Source organism: Oryzias latipes, chromosome 23, assembly GCF_053564925.1.
Source record: "Oryzias latipes strain Hd-rR chromosome 23, Olatipes_Hd-rR_3.1".
In the NCBI taxonomy this organism is placed as follows: domain Eukaryota; kingdom Metazoa; phylum Chordata; class Actinopteri; order Beloniformes; family Adrianichthyidae; genus Oryzias; species Oryzias latipes.
The window spans coordinates 1,043,043-1,062,132 of NC_136259.1; the positions used below are offsets into that span (position 1 = coordinate 1,043,043).

Below are 19,090 nucleotides of genomic sequence, written 5' to 3' on the forward strand. Positions count from 1 at the left end.
GGTGCATCTATGTACACAGGGTGGTGACCTGCGTGATGCTTTGCATATATAAGTGGATCGGTGGGGCTCTCTGTACGTTTGGGGTTTGAGCTGCGTGGTCGCAGCACGAACATCTGGAAACATGACATCACGGCGCCGCGTACTGGCAGTCTGCTTATTCTTTGTCTCAGGTAATATAAACGCATTAAAACTCTTACTTTGAAATTATATACATATTTTATTGTAGTTCATTTAATGTCGTTTACCATAAAATGCTGATTTTTTTTCTAATTGTGATGCATTGTTATTCAAAGATCTTTTAATTTTTTGATGTACCCAGTTGAGACATATTTTAAACTCTAATCTTAATCAAATGTCATATTTGTAATAATGACTTTTCCACCATTTTACTCATTTTAAATGTATTTATCCATTAAGGTAACAACTATATTTGTCTTTACTTTTTTTAGTCATTGGGACAGGGGAGTCTATGGGAGCCACTCCTTCTAAAAAATGTAAGTATGGGAAAATACTCTCATTATCACATATCTCATAGTAGGACATAAATACAGAGAAAGTACTATGTAAATACCCAGTAGATGCAACAAAAGTACCATGTTAACATCACTAAAATACCCTCTAAGTACTGTATTGTAAAATGAGGTGCTACCATTGAGATTAATTTTCATGACCAATTCCTGGGTACGTAAGTACATGAAAAATCTTTGAACACTTTGCAAAAAGTCCAACTGATCCCCCTTTTAATGTGTTTTGAATAGGGGTGTACTGATAATTTTAACAACATTTTTGGATGACGATATGATTTCAGTCAATATTGGTTCATTTGGTTGACCTGGTCTGATCCGATTCACTGATCTAAAACTGATCCAGAGGATCTTTAGCCAAAAGTCAAGCAGTGCGACTCAAAGAGGGACAGAACTTTTCCAGATTCCTTGAATGTCTTGAAGGTCATTTGTAAGTTATAGTAAAATAAACCTATCGTGCCTCAATCCAAATGATATTTTCCAATATCAATTTTAATCATTTTATGTTATTTTAAAACCATTTCAAAAAGGTCTATTTGACAACTTGCAGATGGATCTGGTTGATCATAGCAATATAAATCGTATAGATTAATTGTTACTCATCTAGTTTTGGATATAAGTACATCATCTCTACTGTGTTTTCTTAAACTTAACTGAACAGATTATTCAAATATGAATAATATTAGGGATGACGCTACACACATAGGAAAATAGTGCATTAACATCAAATGATGTGGTAGTTCATTTCCAGCTATACAGAAATTTATTTTAACTGTTCATCTTTTTTTATCTGCTACATTTCTGAGCGAGGAAAGATATTTACATCCTGTTTCCTCTGTGATCAGACACCTGCAAGACCTTTGGCAGTGGAGTTTTCCAGAACTTCAATGGCAGCGCTTACTACATGCGTTCCTCCTGCCGCTACTACCTGACCCACTTCACTCACGACAACTTTGAATGCAGCATCATCGTACAGCGGGACAAAGATTCTTTGTTAATGTCTCGGGTTGAGATTATAATCAACGGACTTATAACAGTTCTGGAGGCCAAGAGCATCACGGTGAAATCTGAAAGGTTTGATATTCCTGCCTAACCTGCTGTGTTTACACATTTATTGGACAATTTGTCATCACTAACAAATTTCAATGATAAACCTAATAGATAAATTGTACACAAAGATACTTTAATAATCTACAAATGAAAAGTTTAATAGAATCCTTGATTGTTTTAAGTAGCTTTTATTGTTTTACATAAAGGTTATTTATTGTGTTGTTGTTTTTTAACGTGTTCCTTGTGTCATTTCTTGACGACAGAGGAAATATAGAAAGAAAATAAAGCTTGAAATTGCTTTTCTGAGATTGTTTTTTTTTTTTAATTGGGAACCAGGTGTAGGCATAAAAAAGTAGCTCCCTGCTCCGCTCCATTCTGATGTGTCTAGATCCATACAGGATCTAGACGAGGTTGGGGTTGTGAGGGGCTATAAGCTAGCAGAAGAGGGTGTAAACAGAAGGATGTTGGGTAGTGGGGCAGACCCACTCCATGCCAATGAGCCCACCCACAACTCAGAGGCAAATCTCTAATGAACTCTTCCTGCTCTACAGAAACTATGTCCTAGAAATGGACACAGGTTTTTCTGATTTTGTCTAAGAACGTCATAAGCGTTAAAGCTATGGCATGCTGCAATCATCACAGAAAACCTTATTTTACTCATTTAGACTGTTGATGAAGAAGTATGAAGATTTGAGATCACTGAACGATGAAATCCCAGCACTTGTTTTTTTCTCTCTCTGCAGTGTTTCTCTGCCTTATGACCAAACGTATCTGAAAATATTCGATTACGGTGTCTACAAAAGATTGACGAGCTCGTTGATTCCTCTCACTGTCACTTGGAACAACGTTACTGGAGGAATTGAAACTCTTTGGGTATGAAGTTCCAGAGGCTGCACCTATCAAAATAAAAGCACCAATAGATGTGAAGTATATGTAAATATATTTCTCTTTATTTTTTTTACATTTTAAGGTGGAGATAGAGCAAGAACTTAAACCTGACACAACAGGACTCTGCAGCAATAATGGAAGCCAAGGTATTTAAAACATAAAGAAATAAAATGGCTTTTGCATTTCAATAAAATAATGACCTATCTTTGAGAGAAGTTTTATGAAATTTGATCCTAATTGTATTCAAATGTGATAGTAATTGAAAAAACTTCCTAATGCAAAGCTTGTTTGGAGAAAATATTTGACAAATATTTGAAAGAAAAACATGTTACCATAAAGGACCATTAAACAAAACAAACAGCTCCCTAACAAAATAAATAATAAAACTGATAAGCATATAAACCAATAGAAGAGCAGTTCAAAGTTTGGGAGCCACTCTATTAAACAAAAAACAAGTTATAAATAAAAAAGCCTTAGGACTAGTGCAAAAAAAGCGTTTCTAGCATAATATAATATAATATAATATAATATAATATAATATAATATAATATAATATAATATAATATAATATAATATAATATAATATAATATAATATAATATAATAAACAGGTTTATTTGGAATTTTGAATGCAAAAGGAATATGGGGAGTATGAATTAATAATAATATATAGGGTTGGTTTCTCTGTCAAGCTGTTAAAATAAATCACATTACAATGTTTTGTAATAACAAAAATAGAAAATAGAGCAATTTTCTCAAGGTCTTTCTGATATTAGTTTCAAAACATGTAAATTAGGTGCGCATTCATATTATGCTATACTTGTGATGAATTTGTTCAAATGTTGATTATTGACAGTGTTTTGTCTTTAATTCTGTGAATCTAGTGGAGAAGCTTCGTGTTTCTCCTGGTGATTTTTGTGAGACTCCAGATGTTTCTCCAGACTATAATGAAGTAAGTAAATTTTCTAATCAGTATTTTACTCGTAAAATATAAATCTATTAAAAACAACTTTTCTTGTACTTCAGTTTCTCTGTTTTGTGTAAATGTATCCCCAGTAGATTTTTCTTTCTCAACATTAAAAGTACACTGACCAAAAATAGAAACGCAACACTTTTGTTATTGCTCCCATTTTTTATGGTATGAACTCAAAGCTGTGAAACATTTTCCACATACACTCAATAACCAGTTCTCTGAAATATTTTTCAAAAAATGGTAGATGGCGTATACTTATATACTTATACTTCTTCCTACAAGGACAAAGCGCTTTACAGTCACAGACCCATTCACCCAGTCACACACACATTCACTCACACATTCAGACACTGGTGGCGGCTCCGCTGCCAAACACACCTGCGCCCACCTACCACCAAAGGCAAGCTGGGGTTCAGTGTCTTGCCCAACGACACTTCGACTCATGGGCGTGCAAGGCGGGAATCGAACCTGCAATCTTACGATCACGGGTCGACCTTCCTACCGCTGCACCACGGCCGCCCCCCAATCTGTCTAAATCTGTGATAGTCAGCACTTCTCCTTTGCCAAGACAATCCATCCCACCTCACAGGTGTGCCATATCAAGATGCTGATTAGACAGCATGATTACTGCACAGGTGTGCCTTAGACTGGCCACAAGAAAAGGCCACTCTGAAATCTTCAGTTTTGTTTTATTGAGGGGTCAGGGGACCCAGACAACCAGTCAGTATCTGGTGTGACCACCATTTGCCTCATGAGGAGCGAAACATCTCCTTGGCATAGAGTTGATCAGGTTGTCTATTGTGGCCTGTGGAATGTTGGTCCACTCTTCTTCAATGGCTGTGCCAAGTTGCTGGATATTGGCAGGAACTGGAACATCCGTATACGCTGATCCAGAGCATCCCAAACATGCTCAATGGGTGACATGTCCGGTGAGTATGCTGGCCATGCAAGAACTGGGATGTTTTCAGCTTCCAAGAAGTGTGTCCAGATCCTTGCAACATGGGGCCGTGCATTATCATGCTGCAACATGAGGTGATGTTGTTGGATGTACGGCACAACAATGGGCCCCAGGATCTCGTCACGGTATCTCTGTGCATTCAAAATGCCATCAATGAAATGCACCTGTGTTCTTCGCCCATAACATACACCTGCCCATACCACGACCCCACCACCACCATGGGCTACTCGATCCACAACATTGACATCAGAAAACCGCTCACCCACACGACGCCACACACGCAGTCTGCCATCTGCCCTGAACAGTGTAAACCGGGATTCATCCGTTAAGAGAACACCTCTCCAACGTGCCAGACGCCATCGCATGTGAGCATTTGCCCACTCAAGTCGGTTACAACTACGAACTGGAGGGAGGTCGAGACCTCGATGAGGACGACGAGAATGCAGATTAGCTTCCCTGAGACGGTTTCTGAAAGTTTGTGCAGAAATTTTGTGGTTATGCAAACTGATTGTTTCAGCAGCTGTCCGAGTGGCTGGTCTCAGACGATCTTGGAGGTGGACATGCTGGATGTGGAGGTCTTGGGCTGGTGTGGTTACACGTGGTCTTTGGTTGTGCGGCCGGTTGGATGTGCTGCCAAATTCTCGGAAACGCCTTTGGAGACGGTTTATGGTGGAGAAATGGACATTCAATTCCCTAGCAACAGCTCTGGTGGACATTCCTGCTATCAGCATGCCAATTGCACGCTCCCTCAAAACTTGCGTCATCTGTGGCATTGTGCTGTGTGATACAACTGAAGATTTCAGAGTGGCCTTTTCTTGTGGCCTGTCTAAGGCACACCTGTGCAATAATCATGCTGTCTAATCAGCATCTTGATATGGCACACCTGTGAGGTGGGACGGATTGTCTTGGCAAAGGAGAGGTGCTCACTATCACAGATTTAGACAGATTTGTGAACAATATTTCAGAGAACTGGTTATTGAGTGTATGTGGAAAATGTTTCACATCTTTGAGTTCATACCATAAAAAATGGGAGCAATAACAAAAGTGTTGCGTTTCGATTTTTGGTCAGTGTATTTGAATGAATTCAGTGTTTTTTCCAGATCAAACCCTGGAGAATCCTGAGCAGGTCTTGTTTGTCTTCTGGACGTCTTGTAATGGAAGTTTTAAATTATTCTCTTTACTTCAGGTGCTGGAGTGTGGTACATTTATATCACCAGCTATTGGATGCCTTGGAAATAAAAAGAAGATATATCAAAATATCTGTCCAAAGAACAACCACAAAGCAAGCAAGGAGGTCAAATGCAGCTTTTTTAACGAAATCGCAAAATCTCTGTGTAGAAAAGACGATAATTTCTGGACCTGGTGGATTGAATCCAAACTGTGTGGTGGGTGATCTTTTAGAAATATATATTTTTTGTAGATTTATTGTATATAAAAGTTAAATACTTTTTGGCTGTAATGTTATCGGCTTTTTTTTAAGATTCTTGTCATTTTCAACCACTTTCTTTGTATTTTTGGTGGTGGGTCATGTAGAAGAACCTACCTGTCCCGGGGAACTGAAATTTAACGAAACGGGTTCTCCTTTTGCACCAAGCTGTTCCAATCCAAACCCGTCCTCCAGTGAGACGGTCCAAACCTGCGTCTGTACAGACGGTAAGCTGTGAGAAGCTGTAGAATTCATCATTTCACCATCAAATTCAGTATTTGACAATTCCAAATTCTAGTTTGTGAGTGTTTTTCCAAACTCTTTTGCAGGAAAAGTGCGTAATGATCGTGTAAATGCATCACAATGCGTGAGGAGCTCCGACTGCCCGTGTGTGTTTGCTGGGAAGATTTACCAACCTGGGACTAGCCGAAACACGAGGTGTCAGTCTTGGTAAGGGAACGGCACATTTGCTTTTGGTTTTCAAAGTAAACAGTAATCTTCTTTTATAAACTTTCTTACGTTGAATTTCAAATCTTAACAAAGTTCTAACTTTAATCATTCCAGTTTTGCTTTTAGAGACTTTATTCATGCTCAAAGTGAGATGTGGAAACAAACTGCTATCCCAATATCTATGGTCTTAGATTCATATATTGAACATGAAATCTAAAACTAAGCCAGTCTTTTCAAAATACAAAGAACTATTAAATTTCCACCATGTTCATTTTAGCTGACTTTAGGTATTCCATTACTTCAGCCTCAGCAGTTTAATGCAGTTTGTAACCAGTGAACACTGGTGTGCCGTCACAGATGATTGTTGTGGCGTGAGAAAATATTATTTTTCACTGGTCTAAAAACATTTCCCATCACCAGAATAAAAGCTCCGTGTTCATCATAAAAGACCCAGATTTCACACTGAGTAGTTTACAAACAGCTTTGTGGAGTTCTTCCATATAAATGCTCAGCATTTCTATTTATATTTAAATTTAAATTATATTTAAATTTAAATTAAATATTTAGCTAGTAAATGTAGCATTTGTAGATACATTGATTAAAAGGTGACAATATGCATTTAAAAATGAAACCTGTTTTTTGTCCTAAAACAGACTAAAGAATCAAAAATATTGCTGGTAATATTTGACTCTGTCACTTCAGAAACGCCGCCCCATACGGTGCGCTGTCCAAATGTCCGTCTCTTTCTGTCCAAGTTGCAAACATGGTTGACTGTTGTTGTAAATTGCGAACGTGGCCAAAGTGTAGAACTGTTGGGAGTTAAAGGTACTGTGAATAAGCTAATGTTGCTAATGTGTAGTGGTGTTGGACTGTGTTTTAGTACGTCTTACTAACAAGGTAGGGAGTTAGCGTAGAATCAGTATCAGTTGTCTTAAAGGTATCACAATGTTTGTGTTGCAACAAGGTTGGGAGTAACAGGTAGAGTTATTGTAAATTTGCTAACATTGCTAACAGATAGCCTGTTACAAATAACTTCTAGAGTTACTGTAAACACAGTTAAAGTCCGACTGATAAATTTATCTGTGACTCTGTGATTTGGTTCATGCCCCTTATATTTCGGTGGACCCTGTAGTGCAGAAAACACAATAATTATAGGTTGTTAAATATATATTTCAAATACAATTAGCTACAATAACCATTTATACCAAATTACTCCTTTCCAATTTCTTCAGCTATGTGTCAGACTGCATTTGAACAAATTCTTTTTGGTTTGAGAACAAATCAAGAAAAATGATAATGTTTTGCAGGCAGACTAGAAAAGTGGGAGCACTTGTTGAAATGTGGCTAGAAATTTAAATGCCAGCAAACTGTAGATTTTTCCCTTTTACTTTTTCTACTTGGTTCCAGCTCGTAGACCTATTTCTAATCTCCCATTCATGTCCAGAATTTTAGAAAAGGTTGTTGCTAAACAACTTACAACTGCTCTAGACAGTCATGTCATTTTTGATCAGTTTCAATCAGGTTTAACCGGAGCTCACTCCACTGAAACAGACCTTCTCAGAGTCACTAATGACATCTGGATGCAGGAAAATGCTCTGTGTTACTGCTACTGGACTTGACCGCAGCCTTTGACACTGTTGACCACTATGTCCACCTAGACATGCTGAAAAACTGGGTTGGGGTATCCGGTTCTTTGACTGTTGGATCTTTTTCTGTTGTTTTTTTCCATGTTTAAGTCCTCTTCTGCATCCCTCACTTCTGGTGTCCCACAAGGCTCAGTTTTGGAACCTTTATTGTTCATTTTATATCAGCATATTTTAAGTTCTTTTATTGATATTTTTTATCATTTTTATGCTGATGATATTCAGCTTTACGTGTCTTTTAAACCCCAGGATGTTTTTAAAATACAGAGTTTATGCAGGTCTCTGGATTCAGTCAAGAGTTAGATAAATGATAACTTTCTCCAACTAAATGAAGCCAAAACTGAGGTTCTAGTCTCTGCTCCTGACAGCTGCCCCCCCCCCCAGATAGCCCAGTGGTTCGGTCCACTTCGGCCAGGAACCTTGGGGTGACTTTAGACCCGGTTTTATCCCTGGAATCTCATGTCGGGTCACTTGTTCGCTCTTGTTTTTATCATCTTAAAAACATGAAAACTGAGTCCAATTATTCGCGTTCTGAGTTGGAGATGCTCATCCGTGGCTCCAGATTGTCCAGAACGCTGCTGCTAGGATTTTAACTAATTCATCCAAGTTTTCACACGTCACCCCGTTGTTAATCCAGCTACACTGGCTCCACATCCGCTACCGAGTGCATTTTAAAATCCTGGTTCTAACACACACAGCTCTGCATAGCCAAGCACCAGTCTACAAAATAGGCCTTTTGCAGCCGTCCACTCCCAACAGGTCCCTGACGTCATGTGACCAGGGTCTGCTGGTTGTTAAAAACTAAAGGTGACAGAGTCTTTGCTGCAGTGGCTCCATCACTCTGGAACTCTCTTCCTCTCAGCCTCAGATCTACAGACTCTGTGTTTTCTTTTATAAAGCAGCTAAAAACATATTTTTAAAATAGCATTTTCTTAAGCCTTTTTTTATATTTGTGTGTTTTACTGTATTTTGCTGCGTTTTATCGTGTTTTACTGTAAAGCACTTTGTGATTTTTATCTTGACAGGTGCTATACAAGTAATGTTTATTATTATTATTATTACTATTATTATCATTATTATTTTTATTATCATTTTAATCAATCCTTCCTGATTGAAAATCCTGGAGGAGAATATTTTAACTGTGGTTTGTGTCTGGCCGGAATTAAATGACCCCAAGTCGTTCTATTCATCGGAATAGAGCTGTAAAAGAAAAAACCTGCTGCAAGATTTACTGGATATACGCTACTTTGGCATTTCATACCAAACATGTCTTCCAACAGTAGGTGGCAGACATGCGCTACATAAGAAGAAGAAGCCCCTCCCTGCCTGTCCAGTGTGAACTCCATAGGCTAAATGTGTATTCAATAAAGCCTATTTAGCACAGTCTAGAACGCGTGTCACACACCCGGTGTGTCTGTAGTTTTAGGATTTCCAATGTGAGACCAAACCAAAGACATTTACGTTTTTCCTCTGATGTCTTCTGTCCTCAGCTCTTGTAACGGTGGGAATTGGGTATGCTCAGCAAACATCTGCCCTCCAAAGTGCACCGTTGAAGGACAGTTTGTTGAGACATTTGATGGAAAGCCCTACACACTGCCTAGAAAATGCAGATATGTAGTCTCAAAGGTAAAATAATGCAACTATTTACATTTATTGTCATAATTCAGTTTCTCATGTTTTCCTAAACTTTCCTTGATCAAATGCAGGGCTCCAACTGGACAATAAAAGCCGACTTTTCAGCTTCAGAAATAGAAGTGACCAAAGTTGTAATAGAACTTTTCGAGGTACCGAAACGTTTCCAAGTTGACTGATCAAAAAAACTGTCAGTTTTCTATAAACGTTTGATCGATGTTCATATATTTAACATTTGCAGGAAACATATACATTTGAAGACAACAAAGTTAAATTGAAGGAAAAGGAGATTACAGAGTTCCATAAATCTGGTAAAAATATATTAAAAACTCTGCATTTTTTTAACCTGTAACATTTTACGTATCAATAAACCGCATAAATCTTTCTTCTACCAGATCAAGCTCTGGTTTTCTGGCAGTCCTCGATGTTTGTTCTTGTCCAAACATCTTTTGATATGAAGATTCAGGTTCAGATGTCTCCTATTATGCAGCTATACATCACTTTGCCTGGAAACAACATTGAAACTCTGTCAGGTAGGCCAACATCATCCTAAATGATCCAAGATACCAACATCATCACAAGAATAAGAGAGTATACATTGTCCATCATGTGAATCCTTTAAATATTTCTAATATGAAAACTCTCTGCAGGTCTTTGCGGCAACGGCAACAACGACACAACAGACGATTTCACTTCGAGCAACAACATTAGAGAGAGCTCATCTGGGCCTTTTGCTTTGTCTTGGGCTTATGGTCTAACGGGAGGTTCTCAGTGCACCACAGAGGACATACCTACTGTCTGTGTGAACTCTGCTGCTGGTAATAACCAGCTTTTATTAACACCTGCTAAAATACTGAATATTTTTATAAAACATGGAGAATTTTAAAGACATCATATAATTTCTGTTCCAGTCCAGCTTTGCTATGAGAAAAGAATGATTCAGACTAAAAGGGTTTTCCAAATAACTTTATTGTCTTTTGATGTTTTTTGCAGAAATATTTGCAGCTGACAGATGTGCTGCATTAATTAATAATAAAGTATTTGCTGAATGCCATAGCTACATCTCACCTGAAGCGTATCAAGCAGTAAGAACGTTTACACGTACCAACCAAACAGTTGATATGAATGGTATTTAAATATGTAGCATAAATTCATCTTTTCTGAACTGCTGTTTCCAGGATTGCATAAAAACAACCTGTACATGCGGCAGCAACAAGGAGGATTGTGTGTGCACGGCTCTGGGAAACTACGCTAAAGCCTGCACTGGTCTGGGTATTAAACTTGGAGATTGGAGGTCATCGACCAACTGCAGTAGGTTCACATTTTAGTAAATATGCTGCTTTGACAATAATCACAAGAGATGAGTCACACTGCTAATGCTAATGCTAATATTTTGTAAGTCTGCTTTTCACAAGATGACAGTAAATGTTCTGACATTATAAAGAAGATTAAATAAAAATAGATGTAAACAACTATTATAGACTATTGAATTGTTTGCATTTTCTATTTCATGTAAAACAACAAAATTATGAATATATATTTAAAAAAAACACTTATGGATCGATTTTTATGTATTCAAAGGACCTTGTTTGCTTCAGAAAGGGCCAGAAAATGTTTTTTGTGTACAATGAGCTGATATACCGGTTACTGTACATGACAACTGGACTGAATTACCCCCCTCCCCTTGCAATCCAAACAGGAAGTAGCTCCAAGAAGCCAAAACTTCATAGACCTCTACAGAGTAATAAACAACTCTTATTTTGTTATTCTATTAGTCAGAACAACCATTCTAGCTCTGAAACCTTTTTTGAAATATTTATAAGATTTTTAACTTTTCTTTGATTTGATAGTTTTTTCTGTAGTGAAAGTTTTTAATGTTATGAACTAGCCAATCAGATGTCTCAATAAAAGTATGCGGTTTCATGTATAACGTTTGGAAAGTTTAATTAACAGATTTCGCATAGCCTTCCTCAGAGTAGTAGGGGTGTAGACATCCAACTTGCTCACTCCCCATTGGCTAAAGTGGTTGCCATAGCAATCTTGACTCAGACTGACTAGAATCCATAACTACTTATGACGTTGTCTGTCTCCAGTGTGGCAGCATCCAAGTTGCAAAAATAATGGCGACTGAATTTACTTCATTTAATTGGAGCAATTTTCTGTGAGGGGCATTCACTCAGTCCAGTTCTCATATACAGTCAATGTACTGACACTAAGATGGATCCAAGGATTTGAACCTTAAGGCCCGTACACACCGGGACGAATATTCGCCAGGCGTTATTCGCCAGCGTTTTTCGCCACGTTTTTTGTGTTCACACCCAGGCGATTTTCGCTGACGATGAGCGGAGTGAACATGCAATTTCATTCCCTGACATTAGATGGCGCTTAATGTAAAACAGAAATACTCCTGTACACAAGGTGGCGCTGCGCAACTTTACGCTTCTTAAAGTCGCTTTTCACTCAGAAGAAGAGAGCAAGTATTTACACGCTTGTCAGAATCAAACAAAGAAAACATGAATATTTCAAGCATCAGTAGCTCCAACTGGTGCTTGGTTCGGGGATATTTTTGAATGTCCGTCATTATTGCTTCGCGGCAGTGTTGACGCTACTTGGCGTCTATCTTCTTCGCTGGTATGTGTGCTCAGCAAGGCAGTTTTGTGTTTGAGCGCCCCCAAGTTGTGTTTTACTGTAACTTCAGAAGCTCCAGACACGTGTGCAAAAGCGCCATTCTCATTGGTCGAGTAGATTTCGACGCGACGCGTCGAAAAAAAAAACCGAACCCGAGGCGGGGTTTTTTTTTGACGCTTTGACGCGTGGCGTTTTTTCGCGTCGGTGTGCACACTCTCGTTGGTGCCCTTTGTTTAGTCACGAGGCGTTAAACGTCGGCGAAAATCGCCGGCGAAATTCGTCCCGGTGTGAAAGGGCCTTTAGTTACAAGGACTAAGTCACAAGGAGCGAGAACTACATAGTTCTAGATCTTCTCTCAGAACACATTTGAGTAGGAAGTTAGTCCTGTCTTCTCTAATTTTATGTCCTTCTGGTAACGACTGTAGCTTTAAGGACTCGAGTTGAAAAGTCTTCTCTTTTTGACATTTCCTTTAGCTCCCACCTTGCCTTCTGACATTTTCTGCATGCTGTTTGGTATTGCAAGTAAATTCCTATGCCAACATGCATGTCCAAAGTCCGGCCTTTGGGCCAAATGCAGCCCATGATCAAATTTCTAACGGCCTACAGGCTTATTTCATCAAATCAATAATATGTGCCCCCCAGCCCTTTCTAAATACTGTGTGTGCAATTTCTTGATTATGGTTGGCTGAATCACATTTTCATATTTACCATAAAGAGGCAGTAAGACATGCTATCTACGACAAGCTAACTGGGAATGAACAGTTAAAAAATTGACAAATTGGGATTTTAGCAAAATTGTGTTTAGATGTATTTATTCTATAGAAATAAATTAAAAGTATGCCACTGAAATAACTTGTTAACTAAACTCATTAGTTCTCTTAAATTGGATGTTATTAAAATAGTTAAAAGAAATGTTGGTCAGCACACATTCCAATCTCACCAAATCTGGGCCTCTTTGCAGAAGGTTTGGACTCCCCTGGTCTGTGTTATAAGCCTGGCTCATTTGGACTCAACCTTTGAAAGTACATTAGAAAGTGTGATTTGGATAAACCCAACATTGTTCATTGATATGTCATGACTGTTGTTTAATGTGATTCCCATTTGTCTGTCAAAGCCATCAGCTGTCAGACGAACCAAGTGTTCTCGTACAACAACGTGATCTGCAACAGTACCTGCAGCTCCCTGTCTGGCAATGACCCCCGCTGTGAAGTCAAGGACGATCCAGTGGAGGGATGCGGCTGTCCAGAGGGGACACACCTGGGTGACACAAACGTCTGCATCTCAAAAGCTGAATGTCCGTGTCATTACCTTGGCGGTACAACTCCACCAGGACAAAAAGTTATTGACGGTCTGCTATGGTACGTTTGACAGGAATGTGTCTCTCAGGCAAAGGAAAATATTGGAGTATCTGCTTCATAACCTGTTTTCTGTTTTGTTACAAGCAATTGTGAAAATGGTGAATTGGAGTGCAGCAAAGATTGTGGTTAGTAGATTCTTTTGTGTATTATTCAACCTTTTTAGACTGAAATTTGAATAAAACTTTTAAAAATGTTTATAAAACTGTTTTAAGTGTTTTTTAAGAATAACATAAGAACTCTACTGATCTCTGTCAGGATGCACTAAGGGGAAAGTCTGCTATCACTGCTCACAAGGATGGATGAGCACCGCTCAGAAAACATGTGAAAGTCTCCTCAAGGCAGTTGTAAGTGAAATACAGTTTTTCACAATTTGTATAAGCTGTTCTATTGTTTTACTGTCTGGTAATTTCTAGATATTAACAGGTTTTTAACACAGTTTTTAGTCAGACCTGCAGACTCAGTTTTTTTTTAAATCAGCTAAAAAAAACCTATCTTTTTAAAATTTGCTTTCTAATAATTCTTTTTTTATACTTTATTTTACAGTGTTTTCCATGAATTTACCATGGAACTCCCAATCAGGTTTTTTTTTTGGGTCCCTATCTGATTCTGAGTGATTTGATTTTGAGTATCTTCCGATATTGGGTTTTATGACACATAAATTTAAAAAATTAACACATTATATAAACAGATCCAGGATTTCTACCATTTTTATTTTATGAAACCTTCCTTTAACAAAGAACTTTGGTTAATTAAATTGAACAATTAAGAATAGTTCATTTATGAACTAGAAATATATATTATATATTATATATATTATATATAATATATTATATATATTATAAATAATATTTTAAGCCGGTTTAGCTCGTGCTGGTTTGCGGCGCCTTCCGTCCGTGCAACCAGGATTCGACTCCAGGCTGCTCCCTGTTCCCTTCTCTACCTCTGCCGGTTCCAAGCCCGGTTTGAGAAGGTTGCGTCAGGAAGGGCATCCGGCGTAAAACATTGCCAAGTTTACCATGCGACTTGTTCGCTGTGGCAGCCCCCTGATGGGAGAAGCCGAAAGTGGAAGAAGAAGATAAATAATATTTTAAATTAAAAAAAACAAAACAAGAGACGCTCAGTTTAAGACAGTTATTATCTGGACGTCAGAATATTTGTGTGCCTCCTGCTCAAACTACTGCCAAATGCTGTTTTATCCCGTCTTTTAAGTAGGTTTGACCTGCATTGAAAAGCACTCTGTGATTCTTTCTGGTAAAAAATGCTGTATAACTAAACTTTACTGACTTACAAGAAAAACAACTGGCTACTAAAAAAATGTCTGTCACAGATGTAACTACACATTTCTGACCAAACATTGTTTTGTGTGGTTTGATTTTTCAGGATTCAAGTTATACATGTGTGAGTGGCTGTTACTGCCCACTCCACCTTTATGAGGATCACCATAAAAACTGTGTTTCCAGAGACAAGTGTACATGCAGACACGAGGACAAAGTGTTTGGGGCTGGAGAGAAACTCCAGACCGCACGGCAAACATGGTGAAGTCTCAGTGGTTCTTTCATTAGCTGCTTAGTAACAATGTCCCACATGTTCATTCATGATCACTGCTCTGTTTCTGCTTTAAGTGTCTGCATTGAAGGGGTCTGGAACTGCACCGACAACCCCCAACCTGGAAGATGTCAAGTTTACGGCAATGGACATTTCCAGACATTTGATTTGAAATGGTACAGCTTTGATGGACACTGTCAGTACACACTTGTTGAGGTGAGAGGAACAGAAAGAACTCCTGAATGTTCAGTATAAACAGCGGAAAGGTCATTCAATGTAAATTAAAGTGAATTCTGTTGTGTCAAACACTAGAACCTGCATGTCCAGATAAGCACTGTAGCGGAGCCGGTTGGGTCGATCTTTTAAACAAATTGTGAATTTAGTGGTACAAGCACCATATTTGCTTTGAATGTACCTTAGGAACCCACAAGAAAAATCCAAAATAGTGGCCAATCTGTAAAGATGGCGGCCAAACAATCAGTTGTTTCAAAAATATTCTTTATCTTTTCAGCCCAGTCTCAACAACATGGGCTGAGGGACTCCTCCAGAATACTATTAGAGAGGAGATGAGATCTATTGTTGTCATTGTCACAAGTACAACATTTAAAATGCTCTCTGGTCATTATTCTGTTTCTAAAACATAATCAAAGCCTAAAACATACCTAAGTGTTTAAAAATAAAGTAAAATGAGGAATGAAAAAAGTAAAACCTGAATGGTAATGATCTGAATCTGCAGCCTGAAGGAAACAAACTGTAATGTCTGTGAAGAATGTGTGTCATCTGTGGTGATCAGTGAAGTAGATACAGTAGATATATTTAAAAATCTTGGAATTTCTAGTGGCTAACAAACTTTTATGAAAGTGAGGATCCTAAGGTACATATATGCCAGATGTGGTGTCATTCAAAGCACATTAAACTGCTATTTTGTTTAAATAAAATAAAGATAATATCTCCTGAATTTGAACCATCAAAAACTCTTTAAGGGGCCGTTTTGCTGAGATGTTGCAGGTGACACCTGAATAAAACACACTTTTTGAAATTTCGGAACTCTTTCACTGTTTACGTGATCAACGTGAAGCAGTTGATTCTGACAATACAAAAGCAGCAGCAGCGGCAGCCGGAATCCCCCCAACGCCACACGGTAACAGGCAGGGAGCAACCGCCCCCCGGGCGACCAAGACCGCCACCCAGGCCAGGGCCAGCAGGACCGCCGCGAGGCCCCCAGAGCCAGAGAGCAGGGAGGCACGGAGGGAAAGAGGGCACCGCCCCAGCCCAACCAGGAAAGCAGCCCCCCGCCGCGCCGGGAGAGCCCAACGCAGGGCCCCACCGGAGAAGGACGCCCACAGCCCCAGACGAGCACCCCACCACCACCCATGAGTTCCGGGCATCCCCCCGCCCCAACCCCAGGTACGAGCCAGGACCCCCCAAGGGAGACCTGCTCCGCGCTCCAGGCAGCCACCCACCCGGCCCACGGTTGGTCCAGGGAGGAGCAAGGCAGGGGCCCGCCGCCCCCGCCCAGGAGGGGGGAACCCCGGGGGGAAAAAAAAGGGGCCCACAAGGGGTGTTGTAAATATGGCCCGACCAGGCTCGGCCACTGTTGGAAGTTTGGCAGGGCCCAGCGCTCAGGGGCAAGGACCAGGACCCACCCCCCAGGGACACGAACACCCCCGGCTCAGGTGTAATGTGAACCCCCCCACCGCGCGGAGAGAGCACCGCCGGGCCCAGGAAGCCGGCACCCAGGGGACACGGCCGCCGTCGCCAAGGGGCCCGCACCCCCCACCAGGGAAGGGGTAGGGGACAGATGGACCCAGGTCCCACCTTCCTTGCAAAATGTGTGTGCGTGTATGTGTGTTTGAGAGGGTGTGTGTGTGCATGTGTGTGTGTTTATGTTGGAATGTATATATTGAAGGGGGAGGGGTGTGTGTACTAAGGGGGGTGCAGTTAAAATTGGAAAGTAGGGCACTAAGGGGACATCTCCTGATTACTCACAGTGATGTCCCCTCACCCTCCCCACCAAGGGGCCCTAAATGTCTAAGGTGTGGTTAAAATTGGCGGGTAGGGTTCTAGGAGGACATCTGCTGCTTGCTGGCAGTGATGTCCAAGCACCCCCCCTACCAAGGACCCTACATGTCTAAGGTGCAAATAAAACCGAAAGAGGGGGGGCCCACTCCATACGGCAACCATAGGAGGGGGGCCACTGACAAGTAGCTCCCCCCCAAGGCGCATCGCAGGCTAGACCCCCCACCCCCTCACCCTAATATGAGGTTATATGAGGAAGGGGGTAAGTTGGGGACAGCTGGTAGACTGTCCCCCGGTGGTCAAACAGCTGTCCCCCCGCCCCCCCCCCAGCAAAGGGGCCAGGCCCACCCAGCCCAGGGGCCCCACCCCCGGAGGCGCCGACACCCCAGGCCCGGCACCACCCACCCCACACAGAGAGAGAGGAGCCAGAAAGCGTCGCCCCCCCGGGGCAAGCCCAGGCCCCCACCCCCAAACGTCGGCCCTAGAAGAGCTCTGGTCAGGCCTTGACGGGACCGAGGCAGCCAACCGGCCGGGGCAACCACCGATTGCCTCAGCGGAGACCCCGACCGGTCAGCCCCCCCGCCCCATACCAATAGTGGGCCCCCCCTCCCCCCCAGAACGCCCCCCCACAGGACAGGGCTGACAAGCCCCCCACCCCACCCCACCCCAGACACCGCAGCCAAGCGGATGACACCCAGAGCGACCGGGGGCCCCAAGAGGGTTGTCCCGTCCCAGAGCCAGGGAAGGGCCGATCCCAGCCCCAGGTGCAGATGGGCAGCCCATCCAGCGCCGCTGGGCCCCCCCCCCCCCGAGCAGGGCCCCCAGCCAACACCCCCCAGCACAGGCAAAGGGACCACCCCCCCAAGCCAAGCCAGACCACCACCCCACACCCCCACCACGCACCCCCACACCCAAGCCCCGAGGACCCCGCAGCACCCCAGCCCGCCCCACCCAGGCACCGGACCCGACCCCCCGACCAACGGAGCACCCACCGCCCCCGCCAGGCACCGGAGGCCCCGACCCCCACCCCAAACCACGGCAGAAGGGCAAGGAGCAACGACGACCAAGCCCCCCACCCCCTAAGTCATGGAGTTAGCTATGGGAGACCAGAGAGACTGAATTCTTTCAAAGTTACTTGAGCTTTGGGCTGACATTTTTTCCAAGCTGATATGATCAAACAGCAGATTTCTGTGTTGACTTATATTTATATTTTTCTTGTTTTTCCAATTTATTAAAATAGTTTTTTTGGCAATACAGAGAGTTATGAAAATGATAGATGCTAATCCTTCTTCTATATCGATGGCACTCATGTCACCAAGCACACAAAGTGACGGTGAGGCAGTGATTGAAACCTTAAGCCAGACTGATAAATCGGCACATACCTGCTGCCAGAGAGCCTGGACAGGCGTGCAGAACCACAGTGGGTGCATGTAGCTGTCGGGTAGATTATTATCACAGTGCTCGCAAATGTCTGACTTACTGAGACCCATCATAAGGCTGTTTTTCTTTGCTGCAGAATCACTTTATTTGCCAAGTACAGCGCATGTACAGAGAATTTGTCTTCAGTTACTTCAGTTACAGTTACAGAATCCGCTGGAATTACATTAATTGCATAAACGGTTGAGTTACAGTTGTCGAAAACATGACAACACTAGAGCTAAAGCTTCGGTGTTAAAGGATTGAAGCCTTGGTCACAACCGCCTTTACGGGTGGATGTGGGTAATCTGCAGTATGGGTGGTCCGTATCAGTAAGGGTGCATGTGACTAACGTACATAATATGACTAAAAAGTGTAATTGGAGCTTTTTGTCCATTGCTGGTACTTTAACCAACACTAACATTCCAAATCAAGCATGCAAATGTAAAACTCTTTATTTATACAACAGAACAAGAGTCTGAATTATTTAATCCAGTGCCGTTGCTCCTTAGAGTATATATATATATATGTGTGAAAGTATATAAGCCTGCAGTTTGCCACATTGTACTTGGCATAACTGA

General features: G+C 41.4%; 1 protein-coding gene across 1 annotated transcript in view; it reads left to right on the top strand.

Annotated features, from left to right (window-relative positions):
- Nucleotides 1-19,090, top strand: part of LOC101175052 (mucin-19) — a 26,358-nt gene continuing 7,268 nt past the window's right edge. The window contains exons 1-21 of the mRNA XM_023952629.2: nucleotides 1-170; nucleotides 450-494; nucleotides 1,370-1,598; nucleotides 2,318-2,447; nucleotides 2,545-2,608; nucleotides 3,346-3,413; nucleotides 5,579-5,777; nucleotides 5,926-6,045; nucleotides 6,148-6,268; nucleotides 9,402-9,537; nucleotides 9,618-9,695; nucleotides 9,785-9,854; nucleotides 9,939-10,076; nucleotides 10,194-10,361; nucleotides 10,537-10,628; nucleotides 10,722-10,854; nucleotides 13,286-13,529; nucleotides 13,614-13,654; nucleotides 13,785-13,873; nucleotides 14,910-15,064; nucleotides 15,152-15,290. Coding sequence (XP_023808397.1) covers nucleotides 122-170; nucleotides 450-494; nucleotides 1,370-1,598; nucleotides 2,318-2,447; nucleotides 2,545-2,608; nucleotides 3,346-3,413; nucleotides 5,579-5,777; nucleotides 5,926-6,045; nucleotides 6,148-6,268; nucleotides 9,402-9,537; nucleotides 9,618-9,695; nucleotides 9,785-9,854; nucleotides 9,939-10,076; nucleotides 10,194-10,361; nucleotides 10,537-10,628; nucleotides 10,722-10,854; nucleotides 13,286-13,529; nucleotides 13,614-13,654; nucleotides 13,785-13,873; nucleotides 14,910-15,064; nucleotides 15,152-15,290 — 2,508 coding nt within the window. The 5' untranslated portion in view covers nucleotides 1-121. The remainder of the gene's footprint in view (nucleotides 171-449; nucleotides 495-1,369; nucleotides 1,599-2,317; nucleotides 2,448-2,544; nucleotides 2,609-3,345; nucleotides 3,414-5,578; nucleotides 5,778-5,925; nucleotides 6,046-6,147; nucleotides 6,269-9,401; nucleotides 9,538-9,617; nucleotides 9,696-9,784; nucleotides 9,855-9,938; nucleotides 10,077-10,193; nucleotides 10,362-10,536; nucleotides 10,629-10,721; nucleotides 10,855-13,285; nucleotides 13,530-13,613; nucleotides 13,655-13,784; nucleotides 13,874-14,909; nucleotides 15,065-15,151; nucleotides 15,291-19,090) is intronic.